General features: G+C 54.3%; 1 protein-coding gene across 10 annotated transcripts in view; it reads right to left on the reverse strand.

The window, feature by feature from the left end:
- The window catches only part of MPRIP (myosin phosphatase Rho interacting protein), a 150,843-nt gene that overhangs the window by 82,304 nt on the left and 44,023 nt on the right, over positions 1-24,516 (reverse strand). For all 10 annotated transcript variants that reach the window (XR_008374563.1, XR_008374564.1, XM_053563227.1 and 7 more), the window contains exons 2-3: positions 18,946-19,023; positions 16,890-16,955 (exon numbers count right to left, since the gene is read on the reverse strand). Coding sequence is in view for 8 of the 10 variants with exons in the window: in XM_053563227.1 (XP_053419202.1) it covers positions 16,890-16,955; positions 18,946-19,023 (144 nt within the window). In the remaining 2 variants the exon portion in view is untranslated. The remainder of the gene's footprint in view (positions 1-16,889; positions 16,956-18,945; positions 19,024-24,516) is intronic.

Consider the following 24,516-nt stretch of genomic DNA (forward strand, 5'->3'; position numbering starts at 1 on the left):
AGGAGACTAACAGACGAGAAAATATTCTGGACCAGAAGGACTGACCTTCTGGTTTGAAAGGTACACGGGCTTTGGCTCTATGACAGAAACCAGATCACACCTGCCACATCGTCATGAAATTTTATAACTAAAGGGTGAAGAGAAGCTCTTAGAAGTTTTCACAGAGAAAATTCAGTTCATTTACAAAGGATGAGGAATCAGACCTTTGTACGTGAACTTTGCAAGAGCATTGGTGAAGATTAAAGACGAAGAGCAACACAACTCCAAAAAAAGGTCAGTTCCCGCCTGACGTCAAGCCAATCCAGCTATTGGTCAGGAGTGTGAGTAGGACAGGCATCTTCGGACCAACAAGGCCCCAAAAATCTTTCCTCCCTGTGCCCTACTCAAGAGGCTTCACCAAATGAAGAAGCCGGCCAGGAAAAAGAGCCCTTCCCAGGGCTCTAAGAAAACCAGGAGAAGGAAGAAGGGGATTCCTGGGACAACAATGAAGGCAAAGACCAGGCCAAGAGCTCCGCGGCAGGATGCTGGGGCATGAGCAGGACAACACGGGGCTCGCAGAGCCTGGCAGGTAGAATAACTAAGTCCTCTCTTACTGCAGAAAAATCAATAGATAATATTTGTAACACTCAAGAAGCAGCAGTGGAAACAAGTTATTCACAAACACAGAGGGCAGCACTAGAACACTGGGCTAGCAGGGTCTGGAGTGGCGTCCTCTGAGAGCAGGACTCAGCACCAGGGAAGAGGGCAGGGCAGTGGACCCTTTCATACAAGTTTTGTAGTTATGTATCTGACTTTTTAAAACTAGATGTGTATATTATTTTGAAAAAAATTAAAGCCCCTTGACACCTTCAAAATTCCCATATAGTCCCTTTTCAGACTTCACATATGTCAGGAGCACAGTGAGATCCAAGGACAAGTACTAAGCCACAGGGAGAAAGTGGACACACATTCTGCACCACCACCCCCACACTGGGAAAACCAGATTATTGCCCCAGTGTCACAGCAGTAAGAGTGTGAGGTAACTCAAGGGTCTGGGACACCAGGGCCCTCAGAACAAGCAGGCGGCTTCTTTCATCTTTCACATTCTTGCTGGAAATAAAAGATGGGATCCGTAAGCCAGAGTCCTCAAACAGGGATTCACTGCAGGAAAGCTAGCCTCCAAGGCGGTTTTGATTCAAACCTTTGACTTTGGGGAACATATAAAGTTTCAACCAGATAACTGGATATGTTCTAAAATTAGGCAAACTGCTCTTCTCCCAGCCAGGAAAAGGCTAACTATGGGTGGGGCAAACCAGCATGCCCAAAGTGCCACCTGTTATCAAAATTCAGATGTACTATTCTAAGGCTCAAGTTCCATACCACAGACCTCCCCCTCCTCTACCCCTCAAATTACTGCACAGGCCACCTGCAGCGTCTTTTAAGCTCAAGCACTTGAGACTGGAGCACAGGTACATGCTCTTCCTTCCCCAGACAACTGGGCAGTGGAGCGGCCAGCCTGGCCTGGCCTCCTCTCCTCAACCCATGGGGCCACAGTGGGATGAGGGTGTGGTTCTAGAGCTTCAGTCCCCAGCCCCCAGGCCACAGACCCATAACAGTCGGGGCACTAGAGCAAGCGAAGCTTCATTTATATCTACAGCAGCTCCCCATCAGTCACATCACTGCCAGAGCTCCGCCTCCCATCAGATTCCCCCCTCCCCCTCCCCAGTCCATGAAAAAACTGCCTTCCATGAAACTGGTTCCTGGTGCCAAAAAGGTTGTGGACCATTATGCTGAAAGACCTCCTGGATGTCCAGTGACATCACCTGTACGAGTGCTTGTCCTTCTGCACAGCCCCTGTGGGAAGGAAAGAACGTGGCAGCAGAGAGGTCTGCTCCCCTCCCCCTGGCTCTGGTTAGCAGCAGTAGCACAGTGAGGGAGCGGGGCACAGGGGTCTGGGCCCCTGGCCAGGAAAACACAAATAGGAGTGAAGGGGGAGGAAGTAAGGGTGTCAGAGGAGCCTTGGGGAATTCTCACCCTGGTGCTCCAGTAAGGAGAGGAGAGAAGACTGGAAGTGTCCCCATTCCTAATCCAGTCCTCAAGGACATAGCTGTCACATAGTCCTATTTTGCACAGCACAGTGCCTGGCACATGTCAAGCAGATGACCAACCAGTGTGTCTGGCTATACGTACAACACAAGTCTGGCCAAGAACTTCACCACAGTATCGTCTACCTTTGGAGGAGGGAGAGGATGCCATGGGCAACATGTTAGAAGAGAGCCAGGCAGGGCCAAGGGGCGCAGGGGCCTCTCCCTGCAAAGGGCCCTAGCACCTCTCCCAGCACAGGCTGCTACAGCACCACCCAAAACAGCAAAATTCCATTCACAATGATACTTCAACTCTCCCAATAACAATGTTTGTACAGAAACATCACCCAGGTCCCCTGGCACAGCTGTTTTCTCTAACCTTTTCTTAAAGGGAATTAAGTGTGGTCTCTTCTCCACCTAGGAACGGAGTCCCCAAGAGATAAGAAACCCAAGGTGTGCTCACCCCGCCCTGCCCCCTCATGGGTGTCCCCCACGATGGTAGAGCAGGGAGGACCACAAGCAACGTGGCACAGAGAATAGAGTGCTGGATGAGGACCAGCTGTCCCCCCCACAGCGCTGGGACAACAGGTTGTACAAGCCTGGATGACATGTTCCCTTCAGCCCAAAGTTACCAAGTCTCTGCTGCAGACAAGAGGACCCTCTGGGAGGGACAAAAGACAGTGTCCTGGGACCCTCCTTCCCCACACTGCATGCAGCTCCATTCTTGTGACCCCTTCAGATACAGCCAGAGAAGCCCCTGGTCTGTCACAGGGAGGTCCTGGTTGGGCCTCCTGCTGAGAACTACTAGGAGCTGGGCCAGGCAGGCATGTGCTCCATGCCCCTGTGTCAGTCAACCTGTCACACCCCAGGTTGACCAACAGGTATCAGCCAGCCTACCTGACATGCTGTAGTGTGCACCAGGTTATCACACACTAACTGGCAAGGCTTCAAAAGCCCCAGGTCAGAGGGGTATCTGAGACCCAGTTCCCAGGATGAGAAGGGAGCCAGAGCAGCTCCCCCCCACAGAACCTGAGAGTCATGGCTCAAGGCAGGAACCCCAGCACTGCCCACAGAAACTTCAACCTCCTGAGACAGCATCTCTCCGTGGAACCATTTTAAGGATTAAATGCAAACACAGTGAGAGAAGCTACCACTGCAACCAGCGCGTGACTTCGTTATACCTCTGAACTGATCACAGGGGTTAGCTTGCTCTAAAACCTAGAGATACACCCAGAGGAAGTGAGCCTCAGACTTCCTCCCTGGGGACAGTGGCTGTGCCTGCAGACAGCAGCGACACTGTGACAAACATCAGCAGCACCGTCTCGCAGGGAGGCCCAAGTACCAGCAGCACCTCTCAGCGGGGCCTGGGTTCCAGCATGACCTCCCAGTGGGGGCTGGGTACTCACACGTCTCAGGGGAGCCCAGGTACCAGCACGACCTTTCAGGGGAACCTGAGAACCAGAAGCACCTGAGCGGCATCCTGGTGTCAGCAGCACGAGGAGGCACAGCACACTGTGGGTGCAGGTGCACAGCACACAGCTGATCAGACACGAAGGAGCAACCTGCCCAACACCCGCCCCCATAGGAAGAGGTACCAAGAGAAGCCCAAACCAAGTCTGCCTGAGGAGGGACAGAGAACAAGGGACTTTGCCTTTAAGACCCTCCAACCCCACCTAGACAAGTCAGCTTCTGGGTGGCTAGAGATGGATCCCAGATGTGACCGTACCATGACCTTCAGAGTCTGGGGATTCTCTGCCCTGTCCCCTCACCTTTGTATCACACAGGCGTGGTGGGCAACACCACACCTCTCCAACCCTTGTGTGGAAGCAAACACAGAATCAGGCTCATCAAGAGAACAACATGCTTCAAGCACAGCAAGGAGTTTTTTCTTGTTACTTCCCTCTCCCTAGGTTGGATCTGCAGCCAGGCAGCTGACAGTGCTCTCTGCAGCCGCCCACTCCACCTCACACTGCTGCCTGCCGCCCCCCCCTCCCGCTCCCCCTCACTGTGCTGCCTGCCGCCCCCCCCCCCGCTCCCCCTCACTGTGCTGCCTGCCGCCCCACCCCCGCTCCCCCTCACTGTGCTGCCTGCCGCCCCCCCTCCTCCTCACAGTGCTGCCTGCCGTCCCCGCCCCCCCCACCACCACCCCCCGCTCCTCCTCACAGTGCTGCCTGGTTCCCCCCATTCCACCTCACTGTGCTGCCTACCGCCCCCCACCCCCCCTCCCCCTCACTGTGCTGCCTGCCACCCCCCCCTCCCCCTCACTGTGCTGCCTGCCGCCCCCCCCTCTACCTCACTGTGCTGCCTGCCGCTCCCCCCCTCCTCCCCCTCACTGTGCTGCCTGCCGCCCCCCCCTACCTCACTGTGCTGCCTGCCGCTCCCCCCCTCCTCCCCCTCACTGTGCTGCCTGCCGCCCCCCCCTCTACCTCACTGTGCTGCCTGCCGCTCCCCCCCTCCTCCCCCTCACTGTGCTGCCTGCCGCCCCCCCCTACCTCACTGTGCTGCCTGCCGCTCCCCCCCTCCTCCCCCTCACTGTGCTGCCTGCCGCCCCCCCCACCTCACTGTGCTGCCTGCCGCTCCCCCCCTCCTCCCCCTCACTGTGCTGCCTGCCGCCCCCCCCTACCTCACTGTGCTGCCTGCCGCTCCCCCCCTCCTCCCCCTCACTGTGCTGCCTGCCGCCCCCCCCTACCTCACTGTGCTGCCTGCCGCTCCCCCCCTCCTCCCCCTCACTGTGCTGCCTGCCGCCCCTCCCTCCACCTCACTGTGCTGCCTGCCGCTCCCCCCCTCCTCCCCCTCACTGTGCTGCCTGCCGCCCCTCCCTCCACCTCACTGTGCTGCCTGCCGCCCCCCCGCCCCCTCACTGTGCTGCCTGCCGCCCCCCCTCCCCCTCACTGTGCTGCCTGCCGCCCCCCCTCCCCCTCACTGTGCTGCCTGCCGCTCCCCCCCTCCTCCCCCTCACTGTGCTGCCTGCCGCTCCCCCCCTCCTCCCCCTCACTGTGCAGCCTGCCGCCCCTCCCTCCACCTCACTGTGCTGCCTGCCGCCCCCCCCCCCGCTCCCCCTCACTGTGCTGCCTGCCGCCCCCCCTCCCCCTCACTGTGCTGCCTGCCGCCCCCCACCCCCCCGCTCCTCCTCACGGTGCTGCCTGGTTCCCCCCATTCCTCCTCACAGTGCTGCCTGCCGCCCCCCCCCACCCCCCGCTCCTCCTCACTGTGCTGCCTGGTTCCCCCCATTCCACCTCACGGTGCTGCCTGGTTCCCCCCATTCCACCTCACGGTGCTGCCTGGTTCCCCCCATTCCTCCTCACAGTGCTGCCTGCCGCCCCCCCCCCCCGCTCCTCCTCACTGTGCTGCCTGGTTCCCCCCATTCCACCTCACAGTGCTGTCTGCTGCCCCCCACACTCCAGCTCACGGTGATTTCTGCTGCCCCCCTCTCTAGCTCACAGTGCTATCCGTTGCCCCCCACTGCAGCTCACAGTGCTGTCTCTGTCCCCCAACTCTAGAGGCTCCTTTCTGGACTTATTGGGTCATAGCCACCCCCTGGAGCACCACAGTGCCAGGTCACACACTGCACCCCATGGCAGTAGCCACTTGTCTATCAACCCACCTACAGCAGGGGCTGCCCTTCCTTTCCCACTGGCAATTCCATGATTCTGCATCACTGTGAAAAAGCAGACACTCGGGGAGGAGGGAGGTGCAGATGCCCAGGTGTGAACAGTGCCCACAAGTCTTACTCAGCTTCATGATCACCCCAGAGCTCAGCACAGGGTCAGGGAAGAGACAGCCACCTGCTCCAGCCACACATCTGCAGAAAGTAGGGTGGCCCTTCCCACTGACCTCCTGGCCCAGTCTACAGCAATACCACTGCAGCTCCTCAGACCAGGCTCTGTGAAACCAGCAGGCAGAGTCCATCAGCCCTGCCTCCTCCAGAGCTCTCTGCAGCAGCTCCCTCTGCTGCACCCAGAGACACAGAGGGGTTGGTCCCCACACCCACACATGTCCCTGAGGAGGCAAGAAGGTTTTCCAGGTGTGATTAAGTTAAGGATCTTGAGGCAAGATTGTTTTGGATTATCGGAGAGCCACCAAATGCAACTACAAGGGTCCTTATGAGAGGGACACTCAGCACAGGGATGCATGAAGGTGGAAGTACAAGGCCTGTGGTAAGAGGGAGGGCCACATGTTGAGGTGCCCAGCAGAAACGGGGCTTCCCACCAGCCTCAGCGGGAACCCACCCTGTCCACTCCTGGACCTTTGCCTGGTAGCAGTCATTTTGGACTCTTGATGTCCACAACAAGTAGAGAATAAATGTGCGTTGCTTTAAGCCATTAAGTTTGTGGGACCTTGCCACAATGACCACAGGCAGTGAACACACCTGTCACACTGTGGATGTGCTCAGTACCCTCCTCCCCTACAAAACCACCTTGCAGTTTACATCTGACACCACTTCGGGCATCGATATTTGTGAGAAATTCACTGATATGCATGTGCACACAAGCTGGCACAGGCCTTGGTGCATGTACAGCATGAAGGATACCCCCTTCCTAAGGCCTCCCATGGCTCTGGGACCCCACCACAGCAATCAGTCACTGGGCTCAGAGAGCTTTCCCCACACAAAGAACATTCCCTTCCCATCCCAGCCAAAGGAACAGTTCTTCTGAGAAAGGTTTTGTGGAGGGAGGGCAGGACAGACTAAGACACACACTGAGCTGCCCCACAGTTAGCCCTCACCTGCAGCAACTCAGCAACTCATCACGCTGCTCTGGACAGCGCCAGGCGGGGGCAGGGGGCAATGGGGGTATGGGGGGTGGGGAGGACAGGGTGCGATGGCCTAAGCAGGGCAGAGTGTGGGGCCCAGGCTGAGGCCGGGGGGGGAGGGGTATGCCCCTGCAAACTCTTGAGACCAGCCCCATGGGCATGGGCACTGCCCACATCCACACTACCACACTGGCACCAGTTGGGTTTTCTCAACCAACCCTAAATGTTCTCTGAGGCAAACACCCATAAAATAACTCGTTGACAGTCCTTTCCCTGCCGCTACTTAATTAGTTTCATAACCAATTAATCTAAGCTTCTCACTTTCCTAATACCCAATGTCATTCTCTCCCTGTAGGAGGGAAGCTTCACCCTGAAGGGCACCCACAACCTGACAGATAGCCCAGCAATGGTGCCAATCACAGCCTGCCCTCCTGCCTCCCCAGCATGTGAGTGCAGGCTGCAAACACCCCTACACTGCCCTGCCACCTCCCTTATGTCACTAAAAGAGCTGTGCACAGAACAAACGGCTAAACAGACAGCGCTCAAGTGGGCAATGAGATGTAAAGCCTTCTTTAGACCCCTCTCTTAATTAATTAAGGGTGTCCTAAAGTCCCCTAGTCCATAGCGCAGGCACACAGGGGAGGCAGAGGGAAGAACGTCGGCATCTAATTATGGTCCTGACTGCAGGTGGCAGTTGTTGTCCTGTGCTCACCACTTGTGTAACTGGACACTTCTGATAAGACAGAAAGGCACTCACTGAGCACTGAAGGCCACCAAACCCTCTCAGTGTGGACTGAAATTTAAACACAGATTTTCAGGGAAGGACCACTTAAAATGTTTACAGCAAAAATTCAAGCAGCAAAAAGCTGAGGACAGCCAGGTGACTCACCTGTAGCCAACCAGCACGTGCCAGCATACTCTAAGGCCCTGCCTACAAGGGCAGACACCAGGCCTCACCCTCAGGCACTCCCTGTCCCACATGGGGAGCCCCTATGGAGACAAGTGGAAGGTCACTCTGTGCTGACATGTGTCCTGGGGCAAGAGGTACACAGAGGAAGGACTCGGGTCTGACCTGGGCTGACCTGTGTCCTCTCTTGGTGACCTGCAGAGGACTGTTTGCTCCATTCCTGACCGCTTGGCCCACTCACTCCTGCATACTCTAACTTCTTCCCTCTAAGGGCTCAGGCCATCCACAGCTGCTCTAATATTAGGGGCATAGATCATCCACACTGCCTCATGCAGTCCCTTCCCTCTCCACCCTCCACTCTCTCAAGGGCAACTCAGAGGCCAGAGGTCATACCAAGTCAGGGGACCCAGCTTGCCTGCCCACAACTGTTGTCCAGCTCTATGGGCCAGTCTCAGTGACACCTGGCCTGCCTAGACTGGACTCCTCACTGGTAACATAGTGTGCGTCAGATCCCAGCTAGAAACCCCTCAGGAGCCTGCTCCGTTCCCTGGTTGGCACTGGTGGCTCTCTGCCCTCAGTGGTCTCTGTGTGGGAAAGGACAGAGCCACGTGAGCCCACACCCACCCCTGCCTCACAGACACCTCGAGAGCACCCTCCAGCCATGTTCAAAGGACAGGAGGGGAGGAGGGTAGCAGTGTACTATACTACAACAGCCACCATTTCCAGAAAATGACATCCACACAGAAGGTCCAGCGACCCCCAGAGGATGTTCCTGTGTTAACGTGCCCTATTCTAAGGGGTGACATTTCATGCAGCACAGAAAATTGGACTTTAGGGGGGAAGGACATAGCACTTGTCAACAAACAGCTCCAAACTTCACCTCTGACCCCCCACCTTTGATGACAGAAAATGTCTACCTAATCCCTCTGGGATTATCTATACCCATATCTTCCTCACTCGCCTTTAACATAGCAGAAGAAAAATTTGGCCCAAAGATGCTCTAAGTAAGTAAGGCAAAGTGGTCACTGGAAGCCCAAACTGGAGCCCAGGGCCCTCCCTGCCCACCTCAAATCCCCCCAACTTCCAGCCGCCAAAGGATCTCTGCAGATACTTCCTTCTGAGGCTCAGATGCTCTTGCACACATAACATGCATTTACAGATTTTACTCCCAAAATACAAAGGGTCATTAAAGATTTAATTGTTACAACCACCACTCCACTGGCCAAAGAGGCAAAAACTAGTCTTGTCATGATTAAATAAAGATAGGATGCAAGATTTACCGAAGGCCCTGTGCCCAAAGAAATAGAGTGGGGCCGGGGGCAGGCACCAAATCCCTCAGCACCCTGGAAGCACCTTCAACCGCCCCCCAGCTTGTCCACAACTTCTGACAACCCACAAACTGCGCTGGCCCTGCCTGTGCCCCCAGGCTGCCGTGGTGCCCCTAGCCTCAGGGACAGAAGCCCCACGTGTGCCTATGAGTTGGCCTACAATGTAGACACTGGTCATACATCTATCACCACCAGCAAAAACCTTTTTTTTTTGTAGAGACAGAGTCTCACTTTACTGCCCTCGGTAGAGTGTCGTGGCATCACACAGCTCACAGCAACCTCCAGCTCTTGGGCTTACGTGATTCTCTTGCCACAGCCTCCCGAGCAGCTGGGACTACAGGTGCCCGCCACAACGCCCGGCTATTTTTTTGTTGTTGTTGTTGCAGTTTGGCCGGGGCTGGGTTTGAACCCACCACCCTCGGTATATGGGGCCAGCACCCTACTCACTGAGCCACAGGCGCCGCCCCAAAAACCTTAAAGATATAAACTACTTGACAAAATATTTTAAAACAAAGTTTATTATTTGGGAAAAAAATAAGTTAATTAAAAACAGTCTACATAAGAAGAGGTACCTTTCCTGAGTGTGTGCATGATCTGGGCCTCTGGTTCCTGGGTGATTCTGCCACAGCAGCCTGGCAGTCTGGTCCAGTCAGGGCCTATTCTTTACTGTGGGGGGGGGGGGGGGGGCGGGGCGCACATGAGGGAATTGCCAGATATATTCCCAAGTTTTTATTAATGTAGCACCTGATTGCATCGTTAAAAACTTGTATTAAGGCTGTTAAACCTGTATTACGTGTGCAGAGTCCTACTAGGGGGTGGGGGTGCTGAAGTTTCAGAGTCCCACTGAAAGACAGAACTTTCAGCTAAGCACAGGGGCTCATGCCTGTAATGCCAGCACTTTGGGAGGCCGAGGCAGGAAGATCACTTGCACCTAGGAGTTTGAGATTAGCCTGAGCAACACAGTGAGACCCCATCCCTATAAAAAGTAAAAATCATTAGCCAGATAACTGTAGTCCCAGCCACTTGGGAGGCTGAGGCAAGAGGATCCCTTGAGCCCAGGAGTTCAAGGCTGCACTCTAGCCTGGAAAATAGAAAAAGATCCTTTCTCTGTTAAAAAAAAAAACAAAAAAAAAAACTAGAAAGATAGAGGTCTCCCAAAGAAAAGTCCAAGTTTAAAGTTATTTTTTAAAACGAACAGCTGAGCAGAGGACAAGAGAAGAAAGCTGAGGCCTAACAGCCTCGAAGGTCCCTACAGACAGCAGCAGTGGGAGGGCCAGGCTCAGGGACTGGGGAGCACCTAGTCACTGACCCCACTGTGACACTCCAAGCCCCAGGTGCTGGGGAGCTAGTCATTGACTCTACTGTGACACTCCAGTCCCAGGGGCTGGGGAGCACCTAGTCACTGACCCCACTGTGACACTCCAGCCCCAGGGGCTGGGGAGCACCTAGTCACTGACCCCACTGTGACACTCCAGCCCCAGGGGCTGGGGAGCACCTAGTCACTGACCCCACTGTGACACTCCAGCCCCAGGGGCTGAGGAGCTAGTCACTGACCCCACTGTGACACTCCAGCCCCAGGGGCTGGGGAGCTAGTCACTGACCCCACTGTGACATGCCAGCCCCAGGGGCTGGGGAGCACCTAGTCACTGACCCCACTGTGACATGCCAGCCCCAGGGGCTGGGGAGCACCTAGTCACTGACCCCACTGTGATACTCCAGCCCCAGGGGCTGGGGAGCTAGTCACTGACCCCACTGTGACACTCCAGCCCCAGGGGCTGGGGAGCTAGTCACTGACCCCACTGTGACATGCCAGCCCCAGGGGCTGGAGAGCACCTAGTCACTGACCCCACTGTGACACTCCAGCCCCAGGGGCTGGGGAGCTAGTCACTGACCCCACTGTGACATGCCAGCCCCAGGGGCTGGGGAGCACCTAGTCACTGACCCCACTGTGACATGCCAGCCCTCGGCTCCACAGCTGTACTAAGCAGGGCCTTCCTCCGCCTTGTGGAGCAGGAACCCTGTGGGGAACACAAAAGGGTTTAGGACAATCTGAAGACTGATCTACAAGACATCTTCCCCAGTTCCCTGTCTTCCCCTCCCTTTCCTTTAAACATGAAAGATCTCTAGGTCGGAGGAAGCTTCTCTACCCCTTGGATAGTTCTGTAACTAACTTCATAATTGTTCTGATTTCTACAATCTCTCTGAATTTATACTCATAAACCCATCTTCCAGAAAAGAAGGCAGACCCCACAGCACCGCAGGATGGAAGCTAGCTTCATTCCGTGGGCATCCAACACATGGGCACTACTGTGGCTAAGCCAATGTATGGCCACAGTCAAGCCTGAGGGTGTAGGAAGGACGTGAGAGCCCCGCCTGGGCCCAGCCAGCCCTATTCCCTCCCACGCGTGGGACACAGTGAGTGACAGTACCACATGGTAAGAGAACAACACCATTCCTCTCCTAGAAGCTGCCCTGCTACACACCCTGGCGGCCTCTCCACTGAGTGATGGCACAGCCTCTCTGGACCTTGGTGTCCTCATCTGTGAAATGGCACAGTATCTACCAGGCAACATCCTCCTGAGGACCAGGCCAGAGAATGTGCAAGAAAGCAATGCAGAGCCTGGGGCTGGGCGAGCCGCTCCTCCCAAACCTTCCAACGAGCAAGAGGCCAGCACGTGCCACGTCTCCTGCCAGGAGACTTCTCACTGCCGTCAGGGGTTCATCCTCAAGCAGCCTTGTGAACCCAGCAGGTAAGAGCATCTCCCCAGGAAGGATGTCCTATGGTGGCACTTCTCCCCACAGCAGCCACTGCAGCTTCCAAAGCATCGGATGTGGGGACGCCCCAGCCCAGCACAGGGAGAACAGACTGCTCTTTTTGCCTGCTCAGGAAGCTTCCCGAGAAAGCTCCAGGCTGGAGGACACAAGGCCAAGGTGCAAGCCAGCAGCTATATGCTAGTTCTCTCCAAGAATCACTGGTTCCCAGCCTCACCCTGCAGAGATTCAAACACAGAGCAATGTCTGCACAAAGATGGCTCACAGAGCATTGGAGTGAGGGCTTGGCTTCAGGGGAGAGGGAGAAAACCTTGTGCGACGTTCCTCAAGTCAGTAGGGGCGGTGGCAACACCCCTCTTCCTGTGACCCCCAGGAGCCACAGCACAGCACCAATAACAACGGGAATCTGTCAAGAATGAGGGGGGTGAGGTTCTGAGAGCAAGGAGACTCCGGACTCCCTCCTATAAGAAGCCAGAGCCCCCCACCATCTGTGAGTGCTTGGGAGTCCTCCAAAGACCCAACCAAGCTTTATACTTTACACATACACACAGGGCACCCCACATTCATTTCTCTGGCTAGGCCTTCACATCCTATGGGACTGACAAACCCACAAGCTACCCCCACAAAAGCCACAGACCTGAGAGAAGAGTTTTCCCTGTTAAGAGCAGTGTTAGCATGTCTCAGAGAAGCAGCCCTATCAGTCAGATGAGGGATGAGGCCCTGACACGGGCAGCGGCATGGTCGAGCTTCAGGACACGGCGCCCAGATACCATGTGGCCACCCCCAGTGACAGGAAGCACCTCAAGTAGACCGAGGGCCACCAGGGCCGGGGTGGAGAGAGCAGGGAGGTGGCATTTGATGGGCACAGAGTCCTGGAGATGAGATGATGACGGCTGCACTGACGTGAAGATGCTTAATGCCACTGAACCCTACACTGAGGGTGGCTTGGGTGCTAAAGTGGTGTGTTTTGCTGCAATTAGCAACAAGAACATACTAGATCATCCCTCCGCCTTAGAGGGCAAGCCCCCTACAGTCCCCCATGGGATGCTCCCCAGTTCAGAGAGCTCCTGGCTTCCTTCTGACCTGCTGCTGCTCGCCGACAGAGCTTCCAGTGACATCTGGACTCTGATGACACCGGTACCTTAACTTTGTATCTGTCCCCAAAAGCTCAAAAAAAAAGTGGCAGTGTTTGGTAAAATCATAGGCAGCATTGTACAGAACCAACAAAGGCAGGGGGAAAAGGCTTCCAAACCCTCTCCTTTACCCACCCTGGATCCGGGGGCCCAGCCAAACCTCTCAGGCTTCTACTTGTCTCTGAGGCTGCCCTGAGCCCACCTCACCTCAGCCTGCATTTGGGAAATTTCTTCTCCTTTTTTGGGAAAGTTGCCTCTCCTCCACACCCACCAGTTACAGGATATGTGATGTATCGAAAAAGACATTTCCCTAAAAAGGAAAAGAGATTCCCAAAGTTGTTCCCATCTCAGAATTGCCCAGAGTGGCAACACTACACGAGGCCCACTGCCCTAGCCCCAGCACTAGGGCTTTTCCAAGCAGCCGCCACCAGACCAAGGGGCTGCTCCGCAACCACTCCTGCACACTGCTCCCTCCTGACACCCACCCTCCTCTCCAGCCCCAACCCAGCAGGGCCGCAGGCTCTCTGCTCCTCAGAGCTCTCAGGAGGGTCCCCCTTCTGCTGAGTATTGCTGAGCGTCACCACATCCCCAACGTCACTCCCAAGAACACCCCTCATCCTACCTTCTCTCCCTCCCCATCTGCCCTCCTCCCCCCAAGCTAGGAGCAAAACTCCCATAGCAAGGTTCACAAAGCTGGTCAGTCATTACCAAATGCTGCTGGGTCCAGACCATGCAGAGGAGAGAGACTGAGAACTACCAACAGCCCAACAGTGGGAGAAAAAAGTCACAAGCCAGTGTGTAAGATAACATTTAAGCAAATGAAAACAAATAATAATAGTATAAAAGTCAGATACAATTCAAAACAGACTGTGACTAAGTGTGGAGGGCACAGACCAGCCATAAAATTCCCCAGTTTACTACACGTGAAGATTTGCTGGGGAGACCCACAGGATGCCCCGAGCTGCAGTACCTCTGTGCCCCCAGGTCAGAGACACACACGTGTAGTCCCCAAGCCCTGTGGCCACCTGGCATGTCCCACAGAGACCCCTCTGGATCCAGGACACACATGCTCCACCCCATTCCACAGCTGGGGCCAGGTTTCTCAGTCCTGGCTGTCTGACCAGTGAGTCCTTTTGTGTTGTTTAAGAACAGAGTTATAGACCAAATCAAATCTGTATTTTAATTTTTTAAATAAATAAAAATATGAATAAACAGCTGATTAAGTCACTCGGGGCTTCTCCGTCTTGGCACTGTTGACACTTTGGGCTGGACCCTTCCTTGCTGTGGGGGCTATTCTCTGCATCAGGGAACACTCAGCAGCATCCCTACCCCAGCTGTGACAATAAAAGATGTGTTCGAGGGCCAGGCATAGTGGCTCATGCCTGTAATCCCAGCACTCTGGGAGGCCGTAGAGAACTGCTTGAGCCCTACAGTTTGAGCGTGCTGTGAGATATGATGCCACGGCACTCAACTGAGGGCAACAAAGTGAAACTCTGTCTCGAAATAAATAAATAAATAAAAGATGACTCCAGATATTGCTGTGAGGCCTGGTGGGCATGACACCCCAGGCTGAGGACCGCTGCTCTCTTCTAAGCACTCACAGGAAAGCTCTGGCAGGGTGGTAGCTCAGCCTACACCTCACTCACAGGAAAGCTGTGGCAGGTTGGTAGCTCAGCCCACACCTGCACCTGCCTGGAAAGATGGTCTCCTGCCCTGGCTCTAGGCTCTGCGACTGACAGCGGCGGAGGTCTCAGCTGTGGGAAGGCTGACCGTTGACTCGCAGCCGGGCTCTGGGCTATCTACTTGTCCTGGGACACAGTCATGAAGAACAAACCCCAAGGTCCACTCCCTAGGGGGACCACAGGACATGGGATGGCACCTCCAGCCCCACCTCCCCCCACCTGGCCTCCATCACAGCTGCCACCTCCTTGCAACTTTCTCCATGTGACCTTCCTGACACAAAGCACCTCAGGGACACTTCGGGAATTTCTGCAGGACTGCTGCTGCCCCACTCATGAACGCAGTGCCACTTCGCTCCCAGAGAGCAGCACGTGTAGGCCCTGATTCGGGCAGAGTAGCACCAACTGGTCAGCAGGGCAGTCTCTGCAGCTCCAAGGTCATCTGCCACAAAGCAGCGCCAGGCCAAGCACCACCAGCTTTGGCTGTGCCCTGTGCCCTCTCTTTAGTTCCAAGTTTGTCCTAGGGTTTCCTTCTTGTCCCACACCCCTGGCTCGGTCCCATCTTTGCCCAGCGTCACATAAGATGTCACCCAACCAATACCCAGGCTCCTGGGAGACTGAAATGCATTGCGAGGTGTCAGCGTGCAGGCCTGCGCCTCATCACTTGGGAGCTGCTCTCGGGGCCCAGCATGTGCTCCACATTCACGCCAGTGTGAGGCACCCCAGGAGTTCAGCCTGTGCTACTGAGCCAAAGAAAATAATGGATTTTGCTAGACTTCAGATAGACCTAAAGAAAGATTTCCTGACAGGAATACTACTCATCCAGAGAGCGCTGCTTTTCTGGTGGGTACGGTCCCAGTCTGGCCTGAATGTAACCCAGTGACCTCTTAGGTTGCATTGATACTATTAAGTCAGCATGTGACTTATGGACAAGTCAGCCAACTACAAGGCCGGGGGGAAGCAGGTACACCCCAGAGCTTGTAGGAGCCCCGCCTCCACTTCAGGGCCACTGCCAGGAGATGGCCAGACAGGAAAACACAGGGCTGCATGGGGTCCCTCTGGGAAGGCGAGTCTGAGTATGCAGCTCCCTGCTCCCACCTCCGGCACACGTGAGGCCCGTCAGCACTCGCCTCCCACTGCTCCAGAGCAGACATCCCGCAGCAAACCTTCTGTGGCCCATTCACAATGTACACGTACATTCCTCACAAAGAATGAGAAGGAAGAACATTCTTTTTAAGAAGGAACCAATGAGGGCACGGTCAACAGGGAACAAGGTATCATACCTATTAACTCGTCCCAGAAACAAAAGTATAGAAAATATCACATCAGCTATAATGACCACCCCAAAATCCCAGCGCCCCAACAGTCACCGCAATGGTCTGGAAGGTCCAGATGTTTACCTCAACCCTGTGGCAGAGAAAGAGACTCTGGGCAGGACACGTGTGGTCAGGCCGTCTCACATATTATGAGTAGACTGTCCAGGACAGCATTGATTTTAAAATGCTATCTACACATATGCCCACACACCCAACCCCAGAGAACAGGAGAAAGGCAGCCAGGTCTCCCACTTCAGCCCTTCACCAAGCTTGGAATGCAGTCCTACTTCAGGGGAGTCAGGAGGGGCTGAGCTCCATTAGAGGAAAGGTCGGGAGAGAAAATGGGTGGGAAAAGAAAAGCCAGAAATTCCAGCTGGTTGGTTCTGGGTTTGGCCTCTGTGGCAACAGCAGCAAACACTCGTGCAGCAGGTGGTGGTAGAGCAGGCAGAGCCTGTGTGCCTAGGGCTTGGTGACCAGATGAGTACAGGCCCCACTGCCAGATGGTCTATGAGGTCAGCTAAAAGCCAGAGCCAAGATCAAATGGAAGCAGCAAGACCAGTTACAGCCAGGAGACTAGGGGCAGCCCAGGCCCACAGCATGTAAACACCGGGTGCTCTCGCCCACCTGCCCCGCCCACACCTGCCCCCAAGACGCTGCAACTCCTTCCTCTGACCAAGTCCAAACTCCTTGGAGCCTTCGACAGAGGTGACTTCCCCTCACTGTTTCCTCTCTCCACGACCACTGAGGAGGACTCTTCAAACCAAAAGTCTGGGTTTTAGGGGCACCTCTGCCGGCTACCACAGTCCTTCAAAGCATTCCAGATTCACAAGCAGAAGCCTCAGAGGAGCACACAGCTTCTGCGTCACACGCATCACGTGGACGACAGGCAGCGAAGGGCACTGCTGGAGGGTGCAGACAAGACACAGGGAGGACACTCACCATCTCATCCAGGGCATAGCGCAGGAGGCCGTGCTCGTAAAGGATGAAGAACCGTCGCTGCCATTTCTGCAACAGATCAAGGGGGGATGGTAAGGTGGGTCTGGCCCCAGCCCAGACCTCCGCATGCTGAGCCCCCCAACTAACAGGCCTGAGCTAAGGAATGTTAGATCCATGGATTCTTTTCTGGAGCAGGCAGCAAAAGAGAGAAGCAAGGCCTGAGAATGGCAATTCATTAGCCAGGATTGGGCTTGGAGAAAGGCCCAAATCATGTGAGTGACTTGTGTCTCCACATGAGTTACTGAGATTTAACAAGAAGACTGTTTTATAAAATATGGAAGCTCCCCAGAGCAAAAGCACTGTGTGTCCACCTCTCTGTGTCCCCACGGTATTCAGCACAGAGGGCAGGCCTGGCGTATGGCAGGGCTTACTTGATGATCTCATGCACCAGGAAATAACCCAGCAATGCCGAGTCACTGACTCACTACTCCCAAGAAAATTTGGGCAACTGCTACACAAGGGGCTGTCCTGACACCTCCTGGGAGAGAGGAGTCAAAGACAGCCGGGCTCTGGCCTTCCGAAGGAGAGAGAAGCTAAGGGAAATGGGAACAGAGGATGGGGCCCGTGGAGAGAACTACAACTTCCAGGCAGCAACAGAGCAGCAGAGAGCATGGCCCTGCTTCTCCACTCCCCGCCTGGAGACCAGGCTGCAGGGGCCACAGCGGTCAGATGCCACCAGGAGCCAGGACGGAGAGGAGAGTAAGGGCACACACCTTCCTTTCTGTGGGAGAAGGGCCTGGTCTCCACCACGAGGCTGCTGGCCCCTGTCACACCGACACACACAGCTCCTGAACCCCAAAGGCCACCATGAAGGCCGTGACCAACTTCCAACATTCCTGAAGGCCCAACAATGCTCAGATTGGCAATAAGGCCACAATAACTAACTATAAAATCACATTCTCCTTGGGCCAGAATTATATCATTGACAATAATAACTTTCCCATCAGAACCTGAAAATGGCAATTCTGCACAACCTTTAATACGAAGCAGGACAGTGAACTCCTTGCTGGGAATTGCAGTCCGGCTGGACCAGTCAGTCCCAAATCCCTGCCCCCATCCAGGGTGACAGACAGGGACTCCAGCAGCCTTTGCAAAGAGGGCTGGCTCTGTAGTGGGTGCCTGGGGGCAGGGGGTACCCAGAAGCTGCCAAGGCTATTTCCAGGATTATTTCCAAGGCTCTTTGTTGTCCCTGAAATCAAACCCCATTCCAGAATGAATCCCAAAGACCAGAGACACAATGCAAGGTCTGCGGGGGGGTGGGGGTGGGGGGCAGAACTCAAGGCCCTGAGGGCCCATCCAGATTATAAAATTCGTGGTGAGGAGGGGTGAACAACAGAGACTCAAAAAAAGGGGAAGGGGAGCACCCAGGGATGAGGGGACAAAAGTGGGCCCAAAGCAGAGTATCCCAGGGTATAAGCAGCAGTACCCACAAGAGGGCTTGGGAGGAACGGTGGTGTTTTAACTTGAGTTAAACCCAAAGGGGCTTCTTGGCAGAAGAACAAACTCCAAGACAGTATGATGCTGGACTGACCTCTCTGGCAGAGGCCCCCAGGCAATGTGAAGTTTACGGAGAGGTCAGGGGTCCCCAGGCTACAGTTCACCAGAGCTCCCTGAGCCTGCAGCCGGGGGTGAGGGGCAGGTATAAGGGGCAGGGCTGGGCACTGAAGGGACCAGGGGTCAGCTTAGCATAACACCAACACTGCCAACACTTGCTGAACTGCTCTTCTGCTTCTTCCATTCCCGTTTCTAGAGTCAAGCTGACCCACCAAGTAGGCAATACCCATGTGAGAACACCTCATTTTGAAGGAAGGACGCATGACTATGTGCAGGGTGGACATAAAGTTTGTGTGCGAGTCCCCCTGTATGTTAAGACTTTTTCTGTGGGACCTACAACATTGCCAACCTGGGGGACCCTCTGAACCTGCCAGCCCAGAAACCTCAGCTCAACTCCCAGCCTCTCTGGCCCCTCCCACCCAAGAATTCACTGTGGTACTCTTACCCGAGACCGGTGTATTGGGTTGTCAAAGTCAGTCCCATCTGGAGCCAGGAGCAGCCAGCCACCATAAATGGGCTTTGCCTATAGGAGAAAAAAACAGGGCAGGTGATCAACAGCCTGGGACCACAGAGAGGACAGGCCATGTGATGAGCCAGCACTCCCTAGAGACAGTGTCACCTCTGCTCTGCAGAGTACTCCCTGCTCCCACCTGCTGACAGCTATAGTCTGACTAGGCATTGGGCAGAGGGGACCTCAGGTACCAGCAGAAGTCTGAGGACCAGTAGAGTACAGGAGGCCCTAATGTATACGCTGCACCCTCGGGTTCCCGAACAAGCCACCAACATCAGAAAAAACGGCATTTTATTCAACAAATATGTGCTTGTCCACATGTCCCATGCACCAGGAATGTCACAGGAACAACAGAGTCTGAGGCTCCAGAAGATGGAAGACAGTGCTCCATGATCTAAGCCAGCTCTGGGCAGAGAACCACGAGCTGATGTCAAGAAACCCTCCAAACTTCAACTGTCCCCTTGGAAAAGTGCTCACGTGAGGATTGATTAGATAATGCAAGCAAAGCCCAGCACAGGGACGCAAAGCAGGGCACACTGGGGGCATCAGGCTGGCCGGTCCTCAGACGGTTACGTGGAGGTTACTCTCCTCCACTTAAGACCCAGAGACCCCACTCCCGGTCTACACACCAAAGAAAGCAGAAAGCGGGGGCCCAATAACAACCTGCACATGAGCGTTCACAGCAGTATTTTCATGATCGTCAGAAGGTGGTAGCTGTATTAATGTACACAGCTATGATTTAATTTAAAAAAAAAAGGTGATAGCAGCTGAAGCATCCTCAGCAGAGGAGCAGAGGAGCAACATGGTCCAGCTGCAGGACGGAACGTCATTCAGCCATAAAGAGCAGAGCCCTGATCCTTGCTCCCACACGGAAGAGCCTCGGAACATGATGTTAACTGACCAAAGGAAGACACAGAAGCTCATATGCCAGAATTCCACTTACATAAAGTATCAAAAGTAGGCAGATCCATAGAAAGCACAGGGGTGGTTGCCAGGGACTGAGGGGAAGGAATGGGGAGTGACAGGGAGTAGGTACAAGGTTTCTTTCTAAGGTGGTGAAAATGTTCTGGAATCAGATAGTGGAGAAGGTTGCACAACATCATGAATATGCAAAAACCCACCAAATGGTACACTTTAAAAAGCTGAATGTTGGGCGGCGCCTGTGGCTCAGCGAGTAGGGCGCCGGCCCCATATGCCGAGGGTGGCGGGTTCAAACCCGGCCCCAGCCAAACTGCAACAACAACAACAAAAAAAAAATAGCCAGGCGTTGTGGTGGGTGCCTGTAGTCCCAGCTACTTGGGAGGCTGAGTCAAGAGAATCGCCTAAGCCCAAGGATTTGGAGGTTGCTGTGAGCTGTGTAACCCCATGGCACTCTACCGAAGGCGATAAGGTGAGACTCTCTCTACAAAAAAAAAAAAAAAAAAGCTGAATGTTATGGTATGACAGTTAAATCTCGATTTTAAACTGCATGGGAACAGAACAACACTGGGCACAGTGTCTGGCCTCTAAGTTCCAACAGACGTTAGGCACTGTCACATTTTTACTGTTCACAGTCCCCCACTCCCGAGACCTTAGGTAGGAGCTGAACATGGTGGCAAGGTTGAGACAGACACTCTGGCTCCATCTCCCTTATAGTAAGAAGACAGCGGAAAAGGAACAGCCTGGCTGATTCATCCACTACCCTTGGGAAGGCTGCTGCTTCATACAGACTAGCCTCTGGGTCTGCTTTTTATTTAACGCTCTCTACACTGGGAGCCCTGCCATGCCACCTCACCCAGCACCTGTAGGCTCTGTGGCTCAGAGAGGGCAGGTCACTTGCCAGGGGCCACACAGCCTCCAGGCTGCACCAAGAACCCTCTCTTTCCTTGGCTTCTTTCTGCAGGGTTCCCAAGACTCCTGGGAAGCAGTGACTTTCCTTGTTAACAGAGTGGGTGACAAAGGTTATGTGTCCAGGGTAGGGACTGGCTGCAGGAAGGATGAGACTCATTTTGATCAAATGGGAGTGGGCACTGGCCACAGGTTAGAGGGACATGGCACAAGAGGGTGAAGGGTGCATGGAAAGAACTCCCCCCGGGAGGACGGAAGAGAGGCAGCAGAGGTCTGCTTTCCCCAGGAACACAGCCTCACCTTGCTGTCCTGTGGCAGGCAAGCTTGGACTCTCCCCATGCCCAGGCCAGGGCGCACCTTAAGTGAACGTGCAAGCCTACATACAGAACAGGGAAAAACGTACCTGGACCCATGACTCCCCACTCAGCTTCTCGCCGGCCACAGGATTGAGCCTGTGAAGTCAGAGGCTGGCCCACAAGGCCATTTCTCTGCCTCCAGCTTAACTGAGAACCACCGTCCTAACCTTTGGCTTCATGTATCTGGCCTTTCCCAAAAGGGCCAGCCTGGCACAGGTGCCCTCAGGACTCCTGGGCCAGGGTCTCAACTCAGCCCTCAGCACACACCTGCTCAGACCTGTGTGTCCAGCCCTGCATCTTTATGCCAGGACGCCTGTGGCAGCCCCTGCACTGGGCTGTGACTCCCTGACATTCATCAGCCCAGATGGCACCAGATGGCACCAGTGAGCAGGCCAGGCCTACGGGGATAAGAAACAAGGGCTCTGGGAGGAGGAGCAGGCTGTAATCAGGGAATGCCCTGAAGCAGACGACCCCCCAGGCAAAGGCGCAGCTCAAGCACGGCACCAAGGCAGGACCTCCACACTGTGCCGTGACCCAGACCATTTCACACGCCCAGAGAGCCGAGGTAGGACCAGACCCCCACCAGCTGCATCACTACCTCCCTTCTAGCCTCTTCGGCTCCCCACCCCCACCCCCGGCCCATTCTGTCACCCCTCAGGTCTCCACTGATACAGTACTTCCTCAAGGGGGCTATCCTGACCCAATTTGGTCAGTCTCTAGTGACTGACCTCTGTCATTATAATAATGACACACAGAAGAACTAATCTATACCTATCATTTAATTATGTAATTACATTGCCAGGACACATTTCCCCAACTCCAGCAAGGCAGGGATGGAGATGGCCCCAGTCTAGCTGCATCCTGCCTCCCAAAGTGGGTCTGCGGAGGGAGGGGGGGGACAAGTGCACAGCAGGTGAGCCTAAGTGCATGGCCCCTGAGCTTCCTTCTCCTTGGATAGCCTAAGTCCTGTCCTCACATCCCCCCCCCCCAGCGGGGGGGGAGGGGGCGCAGGGGGAGGATCGGGTCAGGATGGGGAAGCCTCCCAAGAAGAACTGCTGCTTCTCCCATTATGTCTCAGACTATCTCAAAATGCCATACCCATCCCACCCTGCCCCATGCCCTGCCACAACAGACCATCATGGCTGTAGGTCCGAGAGCACCCACAGACAAGACGCCTCCTCGCACTACTCACCTGCTCCCTGGAGCAGTGGCTCTAACAGGCTCTAAAAGCCTTATAATGATTTTCTGACACTCAGATGCTAAAGCAGACTGCACAGGAGGAGGCAGACGGGGGAATAAGCTTGGAGGCTCTGAGGGGTGAGTTTCTGGATGCCTGGCTGGGAGTCCTGAGGATGGGGCCTGAGTGCTGTTTCCAGCTCTGCACAAGAGGAACGCACCCTGGGCAGACAGTCCCAGAGGACACGCACAGTTCCAGACTTCATAGCAAAGCTGCCCCTGGAGACCTGCCGGCTACCCAGAGCCTTCCCTCACAACCACACACGTCAGAGGCTGCGCTTCTGGACGTCTCCAGAGAGGCTGCTGCAGGTCTGAGCACACTCCTCAACCCAAAGCTGTTCCAGAAGGAGAGACCTGCTTTTTGGAAGAGGAAGCAGATGTAATTTCTCCCTATGCCTCCTGCTCAATACAACTTAAAACCCTGACCATCAACATAAAGGTGGAGAGGAGGCAGTTGGGCCAGGGCCTCGGGGCCCAAGAAGGACACTGGGGAGACTACTTCTGCTTTCTCCGTCTCATCATCCCAGACCAGACACTGGGAGAAGCCAGCAACTTGGAAACACCAAGAGGCACGACAGGCTTGGCGCCTGAAGCTCAGCTATGGCACCAGCCACAGACACCGCAGCTGGCAGGTTCAAACCCAGCCCAGTCCTACCAAACAACAACAATTACAACAAAAAATAGCCAGGCACTGTGGCGGGTGCCTGTAGTACCAGCTACTTGGGAGGCTGAGGCAAAAATATCGCTTAAGCCCAAGAGTTTGAGGTTGCTGTGAGCTGTGATGTCACGGCACTGTACTGAGGGTGGCATAGTGAGACTCTGTCTCAAAAAAAAAGAGACATGACAAAAATAACTCCCAAATAAAGCTGCTTTTTGTAGCAGAAAAAAACAGAAAGCAATAGATAGGAGCAGACCAGCGAGAGAGAAAACTTTAGACAATGACCACCCAACTCCAGCAAAACAGCACGGGGAAGACTGCAGCCTCACCCCCACGCTAGTGTAAGCGGGACCTCCACCTTGCCTGGCTGTCACATCCAAGGTGGTGTCAGAAGATGCCCTCCATCCTCACCCAGGAATAATGAGGACCACGACCCCTTCCTGCCAGGAAGGTGTCAGAGGAGGCCAAGCAGAGAGGCAGAACTTTTACCACTGCCCACCTGTAATGGGGCAGTAATGAGGGGTCTCCTTTCACCACTGAGTATTCCCCTTCCCCGCTGGAGCAACATCAGAGAAGTTCCAAATGAGTCCCAAAGTCACCCAACAGAACACAAAAGTCCAGGTTTCTGTCAAAAATCGTCATCGCACCAAGAACCAAGAGGACTGCAAATTGAGCAAACACAGATGCCACACTAATGACAGACATGTCAGAATTATGTGACATTTAATTAAAGATTTTAAAGCAGCCAAGATAAAATGTTTCACAAAGCAATTAAGAGTACACTTGAAATAAATGAGAAAACAGCAAAGAAATAGAAGATGCCAAGCATAAAGTGAAAATTCTGAACAGAAAAATACAGTAACTGAAATGAAAAGCTGCTGGGTAGACTCAACAGCAGAGTCATGGGAGTCAAGGAGAGAGTCAGAGAACCAGACAATAGAAGCACGGGAACGACACACCTGACAGCAGAGAGCAGACAGACATGGAAACAAATAAACAGAAGAACAGGCCGCGGGGATCCTATGTGGGAGGAGACAAAGGGCAAAGCAGAAAAAGTGCTCAAGGAAAGAGTGGCTGAAAACTGCCCACATTTGGCAACCTACAAATTCAAGAATCTGAGTGAATTCCAAAGGATAAACCCAAAGAAATGCCCACCAAAACACATCATAATTATACGTAGAAGTTAAAAACAAAGAAAACTAAAGATAAACATCTTGAAAGCAACCATAGAAAACGCCACCTTATGAAAAGCAGAAAACCAAACAGAATACAACAGACTTCTTATCAGGAACCATAAAGACCAGAAGGGAAAAAACTGTCAACCGAGAATCCTAAACCACTGAAAAAAATCCTTTAGTAATGAAAGGGAAACCAAGACATTCTCAGAAAGAAAATTAAGAGAATTTGTTAGCAGATTTACCCTAACTA

This window comes from Nycticebus coucang, chromosome 15, assembly GCF_027406575.1.
Source record: "Nycticebus coucang isolate mNycCou1 chromosome 15, mNycCou1.pri, whole genome shotgun sequence".
NCBI classification, from domain to species: domain Eukaryota; kingdom Metazoa; phylum Chordata; class Mammalia; order Primates; family Lorisidae; genus Nycticebus; species Nycticebus coucang.